Source organism: Leopardus geoffroyi, chromosome C3 (assembly GCF_018350155.1).
Source record: "Leopardus geoffroyi isolate Oge1 chromosome C3, O.geoffroyi_Oge1_pat1.0, whole genome shotgun sequence".
Lineage (NCBI taxonomy): Eukaryota > Metazoa > Chordata > Mammalia > Carnivora > Felidae > Leopardus > Leopardus geoffroyi.
Genome location: NC_059338.1, coordinates 3,222,114 through 3,229,073, shown reverse-complemented (window position 1 = coordinate 3,229,073; position 6,960 = coordinate 3,222,114). Strand labels below are relative to the sequence as shown.

The window sequence follows — 6,960 nt, the reverse complement described above, 5'->3', positions numbered from 1 at the left end:
CAAGCCGTGCGTTGGGTTCCTCGCTGACAGTGTGGAGCCTGCTTGGGATTCTCTGTCTTCCTCTCCGTCTGTCTCATAATAAATATATTTTTAATGTTTATTTATTTTTAAGAGACAGAAACAGAGCACGAGCTGGGGAGGGACAGAGAGAGAAGGAGACACAGGATCCAAAGCAGGCTCCAGGCTCCAAGCTGTCAGCACAGAGCCCAACGCGGGGCTCGAACTCATGAGCCGCGAGATCATGACCTGAGCCGAAGTCGGATGCTTAACTGACTCAACCACCTAGGCATCCCTCTCATAATAAATATTTTTTTAAAAATAAGATAAAATGGGGACAGCATTTTTGTCTGAAGAGCCAAGTTCCTGGGTTAGCTAAAACATGAACTTACCCAGAACATCACATTCTACTGTTCATCCAACAAATACCTATTGAGCAATATTTATATGCTAGGTGTTTTTTGGGGTGGGGGAACTACAGTAAAGACAATTCCTGCTCTCAAGTCACTTACAGTCTGGGGTGGAGACGTGAAGAAACAGTTTGAGCACCAAGTACTCTGACAGAGACACGCGCATGTGGCTTGGAGGAGATACAGGTCGGGATCCCAAGGAAAACAGCCCCGACTCAGCCTTAAGGTAGGAGCTGAGCATGCAGAGAGGCGGGAGGGGAGAGAGGCTTTAAAAAAAAAAAAAAAAAAAAAAAGGCAGCAATGATGTGAGTCAGTGGACTAGGAGAGGAGAGGCCAGAGTCCCAGGCCTTCACTTATTGGGCCAATGACTGTGTGCCCTTGGTCACCTTCTCCTGCCTCAGCTTCCTGCTCTGTTAGGTGAAGCAAGTGGACAAATGATCACAAGGCTCCTGTGTTCGCTTCCTGGTGCTGCTGTGACAACCACAAACGTGGTGATTGAAACCAACAGAAATTCATTCTGTCACCGACTTGGAGGCTAGATGTCTGAAATGGAGTACTGTGCTCCCCCCGGAGGCTCTGGGGGAGAATCCATTCCGTGCTTTTTCCAGCGCTCGGTGGCTGTGGTTGTTCTTCAGCCCGTGGCCTCCTCTCTCTGCTCTGTCTTCACATCTCCTATCCTCTGCATGTCTGTCTCTCCCAGAACTCCATCCTTCTCTCTCTCAACGGCACACGTGCGATTGTGTTTGGGACCCACTAGGATAACCTAGGAGGATCCCGTCTTCTCGAGATCCTTAATTATGTCTCCTGCGCATATGGTGACGTCCGCACTTTCCAGGGAATTGGCACAGATATTCTGGGGGTGGGGGATCCTTTCACAGACCTTTACAAGTTCACAGAGACTGGGGAGAACCACCTTGAGAAAATCTGCACTGCCCTGCATTCTCCCCCCCACCTCCCTCCCTTTTACCCTAGCTCTTATTTAAAATAACCTACATTTGGGGGCGCCTGGGTGGCTCAGTTGGTTGAGTGTCCGACTTCAGCTCAGGTCATGATCTCGCAGCTCGTGAGTTTGAGCCCCGCATTGGGCTCTGTGCTGACAGCTTGGAGCCTGGAGCCTGTTTCAGATTCTGTGTCTCCCTCTTCTCTCTGTGCCAACCCACTCGCATTCTGTCTCTGTCTCTCTCAAAAATAAATAAACATTAAAAAAAAATTTTTTTGAATAACCTACATTTGTATACAGTTTTATGGCGTAAAAGGTTATTATGCGTTTATAAGCTCATTTCAGTCCCATAAAAACCTATAAATTTTGCATTATCCCTATAATTCCATTGGCAAAGAGTAAATGGAGGTTCATAGAGATTATGTGACCTGACCAAGGTCACGAGCGCTGGAAAGAGTGAGTGCTGGGCTCCAACCTGAGTCTTTGGCCACAACTCCTGTGGCTCCTGCCATCATCACCTGCCTGAATCTTGACGGGGCATCGAGAGGTTCTGAGACCGGGACTGGGAGATGCCCTTGGAGTACATTCAGCTCTCCCTGCTCCTCCTGCTGAACACAGCTAAAAACACTGGGTGTTTTCTATAAAACCAGCGTAAGAAGACCCTGAAAGGTGGGAAGAAGAAGGCAGACTGACTAGGGACCTTGGAGCCCGAGGAGGGATGTGGCAGTGAGTTCCCTGGGTTTTCTTTTTGTTTCCTACATCCTGGACTGGGTGCTGGAAAAGCAACCCAGAAATGCCAATGGGCACAGACAAAATAAAGTCTCAAGAAAAGCCTGCTTGCTTTCTCTAGCTGGAAAAACAAAACTAGGAAAGAGGCAATCCAGCAAGACATAAAAGTTTTGGACAATAATTGCCCTACCCTAGCCAAATACCATGGAAAAAATCATGGCTCCACCTCCACCACATAAGCAAAGACCAAGTGGGGACCCCAGGCTCCCACCCTTGTCCAACTGTAATGAGGTACTCCTCCTCATGTCCCACCCCAGGCTGCTAGGGTAGTGTCATAGAAGACACAGTGGGATCCAGAGTGTCATAGAAGACATCCCTGCCCAGAGGTAATGAACTCGCCATCCAAGAGTTACAAGGTGCCCTTCCCTGTCCTGCCAGAGTGTCAGAGGAGGCCAACTGGGGGGATCTAAAATCCCATATCCACCCAGCAGTGAGGACTTACCTCTCTCTCCAACCCTGGTTTGACAAAGGAGGCCAAGTGGAGAACCCAGACCTTCACCCCACCTGGCATTACTGGGGAGATGCCCCCACCCACAACTGGCATGAAGTCAGAGAAAACTTGCTGAAATAGAAGATGTAAATAAGATCCAGAGTCTCCTAACACCCAAATGTCCAGAATACGATCAAAATCATACATCATACCAAGAACCAGGAAAATCTCAAAGAAAAAGAAAAGAAGATAATAAGCAGATGCCAACAGCATGATGGTGCAGATATGGGAATTATCTGACAAGGATTTTAAGGAATCCTAAAAATGCTTCAACAAGGAATTATGAATACACTTGAAACAAATACAAAGTAGAACATCTCAGTGAAGGGGTGCCTGGGTGGCTCAGTCGGTTAAGGGTTCAGCTCTTGGTTTCAGCTTAGGTCGTGATCTCACAGTTTGTGAGATTGAGCCCCACGTTGGGCTCTGTGTCTGGGCTCAAGCATGGAGCCCACTTGGGCTTCTCTCTCTCTCTCTCTCTCTCTCTCTGTCTGCCTCTCCGCAACTAGGAAGTTGAGAGGACTCTCTCAAAATAAATAAACTTAAAAGAAAATCTCAGTGAAGAAATCAACGATATAAAAGAGAACCAAATAGAAATTCCAGAACTGCAAAATATAATTACCCAAGTAAAAAAAACTCCAAGGAAGGGAGGACTCAACCTCAGAATGGAGGGGGACAGAGGAAAGGATCCATGAACTTGAAGATGTAACAGTACAATTGAGCCAAGCTGAACAACAGGAAGTGGGGTAAAAAAAACAAACTTAGGTTTCTGAATCATCATGTCTTGCAGTTGAAGCAAAAAACATAACATTGCTGAATGTGATTTTCAACATATCCAGAGGAAATACTTAAGTTATACTGCAAATGGATAAGGGTGAAGGAACTGAGAGGGAGGTGGTACTTTTTCTACACTTGTCTCCAACTGGTAAGCAGTGGACACCACTAGGTCTTCATGATGACAGAGGAATTCTGTATCGTGATTTCAGTGGTGGTTATAAGACTCTGCATGGATGATAAAATGCCATAGAACTATATGCACACATTTGCCCCAATGTCTGTTCACTGGCTTTGATTTTGTGCTATGGTCGCACTCTGTTACGTGGCTTCTCTCTCTACTCTCTTTGCAACTTCCTAAGTGTCTGAAATGATTTCGAAACGAAAAGGAAAAAGATAAGGGGATTGAAGGGGCATCTTCACAAGCAATGGGGAATGCTTTCCATTCTAGAGGCCAGGCGTGAAGGGAGGCGTGCTCAGAGGACAGAGGTTTGCAGACTAGAACCTTCAGTTCAGACCCAGCCTCACCCTCAAGTGACATCACAAAGCCTCAGACGCCCCCGCCCACCACCCAGAAGTTTTATCAATTAAGCCATCAGCTCAGGACTATATTTGCACTGGAAGCTGTTGTCCAACCTGGCCAAGCACACTTCTCCTCTCCCTGTTCAGTTATGTCCGAGGAAAATGGCGCCATGCAAGCAACAGGGTCGACAGACGTGTGACTGCAGCTCCTCACCCACTCTGAGGATATAACAAAGAGCCGCCTGGTTCTCCTGGTGCGTAGTCGTTGGGGGAGTCTGCTCATACCACTTAGCTCAGCCCTCTCAGAGAACCCTATGTCTTCCTCACAACTCCCAGCCTTCCTGTGGGACAAGAGCACACTCACCACCGCCATATCTGACCCTGCTCGCCTAGTAAAGGTTCTCTTCTTCTTTGCACTCCTGATGACCCTAGTCACTCTACTCATCCTGGTCTGGAAGGCAACCAAAGACCGAGGCGACAAGAACAGAGAGCCAGACCCGAGAAAGGAAGATACTCTGCTGGCGTGAAGGTGGACAGTCACTGCCAAGGACTCCATTGAGGGGGAAGACTGGAGGCTCAGGAGGCAGCGCCATCCTGGAGCCAGAACCTGAGGAGGAAGAGCTGCTTTGCGGGGGAGGTCCCCCGGGGAGGGGGGGTCCCCCAGGGCCTCCCCCCTCCTCCACCACCACTTATGTAATTCACACTCATCTTGCTGTTCTCTGGCTCATCCAGGCTGCCAGGTTTGAATGTCTTCTCTCTGTGGATCTTCTAGACTGAAATTATAAATGGCTCTTGATTTCTGCATTAACCGAGGAAAAAACAAACAAACACGTGGAGAATTAAAAATTGATTACAAAGCCCACATCTTCCTTTCTAAATTGGGCATGTGTTGACTCTGGGATATTGAAATTATTGGGAGCTCACAGCATCTCTGACTATATAATGAAGCTATACCAGAAGCTCGGTTCCAGAAGATCCTTGAAATAGAACAGCTTACCTACTCCAAATTCTAGGTAAAATGCTCCCTCCTCTTCACCTAATTCTAAGAATAAAAAGTATTATTGCTCTCAAAAAATGACGGAAAGTACCAAATACTTTTCTTTCTTCTCCCCCATCCTCCAACTTTATGGGCTGACAAGCTTTAAAAATATCATTTTCTAAAATAATAATTTCATTTTTAAAAATCTTTTCTGGGTTTGGAATGAATTAACTCTCTTTTCAGATGAAATCCAAATTAAAGAGGCAGCATTTTGAAAATCCGTACTCTCACTCAGTTAGGCTTGGGTTACCCAAGGAGCATTTGACCATTTGCCTGGAAGGAATTAGTAATTTTTTGGAGAAAAACCTCTATGTCCAACCCCACCGTTGACTTCCTCCTCGAAGCAGCCTGTCAGGTGTTCCCTTGTCTCCCCCCACATGCACTTGACTCTGGGGTCGAGAGCCAACAGCCCCTTCCTCAAAGCTTTCCCCATTGCTTAAAATCATGGGACTATGTGTGCAGCCGTCTCAGAGCACACGCCCCCCTCCCCCACCCCCCCTTCCCCCCTCCCCCACCCCCCCCCCCCGCCCCGGTGTCCGGGCTGCATACTCTGCATGTGTCAACCACAGGTCGTCCATGCACTTCCGCTATAACCTATAGAAATTAAGGAGCTCAGTCACTTGGTGCTGAGGAGAGGTCAGTATTGCTGCCAGACGCAAGGGGAGCTCCCCCCCGCCCCGGGGCAGGGAGTGTTCCCACCTGCTTCCTCGACTGTCTTGTGGCTGACCGACTTTAGTGGAGACAGATCACAGCTGGCCAGCAATGGGGCTGCAAGTCTTACGGCCAAGGAAGATGTATCCCTCTCTCCTCTGCAGCATGGGGCTCTTCATCAGAGGCGGGCTAGCGTTCCTCTCCAGCTGGCTACCACACCCCGTGTCCGTCCAGCACTCCAGCTTGGGAAGTACAGGGTGTGAGGGGGTGTTGCCTTGAGTGTGCATGGTTTCCACGCATCGTTCTGTCGAGAAGGAGCTCCACGAAGGCCTATGTGCCTCCAAGTTGGCATCAGGGTCCTCAGCACCCCAACACTCTGCAGATGTGTCTCCCCTATCCTGAAAATGCCTGTACTTATCCACCAGATGTTTACTGAGCTCTCGCGAAGAATCAGGCTCAGTCCTGGGTGCTGGGGCTGTGAGAGGAAGGGCCCCCATTTTCTCTCTCCTCGAGCCCGTCCAGCACCGTGAGAGATAGACGTCCATGAAATGATCGTATGGGTGAATGCTTAATTATATAACAGAAAAGTGCCCTGGAAGAGAATTGGGCTTTCTGGGGGCATGTATGGAGGCGTGTATAGAAGGAGCCTGGCTGGGGCTGGAGAAGGTGCACCTGGGCACAGGAGCCTGGCTGAGGGGTGGAACAGGTGGAAATTCTGCACATAGGGGTGCAGGCAGGCGGCCCTGCATTCCAGAGCGAGATCAGCACGTGCAAAAGCCCATAACCAGAGGGGTGGTTGTGTCAATAGTATAGAAAGATGGGGCCTTGGGAGCACAAAAAGCAAGGGCCAGGATAGAAAACTACGAGCTGGAGACACAGGTGTGAGCGGAGCCCTCACAGCCAAGTACGTCTATTACAGGCTACTCCCGGGGACCCTAAATTACCCTCCTCCCCAAGCCACTCACGTACCCCAGATCTGTTTTACTGACAAACCAGCCGGACTGCATTGCAAGCTTATGGCCACCCGATGGCAGCAAAGGGCCACACTAGGCACAGGGACCCTCCCTTCCCCCCTCAGAGCTGGATTGTCTTCCCTAAGGGACTGCCAACCACATTATCCACAATAATGGGACTCTCTTGTCCTCAAGATCTCCTGGCTGGCATTTTCATCATTTTTAAAACATACTGTGTAATGAGCATCAATTATATGCTGACTCTCAACATAACGGTATATCCGTTCTGCCTCTGTGCCCTGTGGAAAGGACACTGTCCCTCCTACAGGCAGGAAGATGAGGCTCCGAATCCCAGAGAGGCTGCCACGTGCCCAAGTCTCACAGCAGAGCCAGATTAT

The 6,960-nt window shown here is 48.9% G+C and overlaps 1 protein-coding gene across 2 annotated transcripts; it reads left to right on the top strand.

The window, feature by feature from the left end:
* Positions 1-237: 237 nt before the first annotated feature.
* On the top strand, positions 238-4,997 carry SMIM42 (small integral membrane protein 42). 2 transcript variants are annotated; one of them, XR_006706508.1, is made up of 2 exons: positions 238-633; positions 1,108-1,399. XR_006706508.1 is itself a non-coding variant. In XM_045454735.1 (2 exons), exon 2 carries the CDS (start codon positions 4,234-4,236, stop codon positions 4,444-4,446), a length of 213 nt encoding a protein of 70 aa, XP_045310691.1. In that variant the 5' UTR covers positions 255-633; positions 3,849-4,233; the 3' UTR covers positions 4,447-4,997. The 2 variants fall into 2 exon arrangements, 1 of the variants encoding a protein (XP_045310691.1); XM_045454735.1 differs by lacking the exon at positions 1,108-1,399 and adding an exon at positions 3,849-4,997 and having other exon boundaries at positions 255-633.
* Positions 4,998-6,960: the final 1,963 nt, after the last annotated feature.

Coding starts and splice junctions, on each gene's coding strand:
- SMIM42 (XM_045454735.1), top strand. CDS start 4,234: ATGTCTTCCTCACAACTCCCAGCCTTCCTGTGGGACAAGAGCACACTC.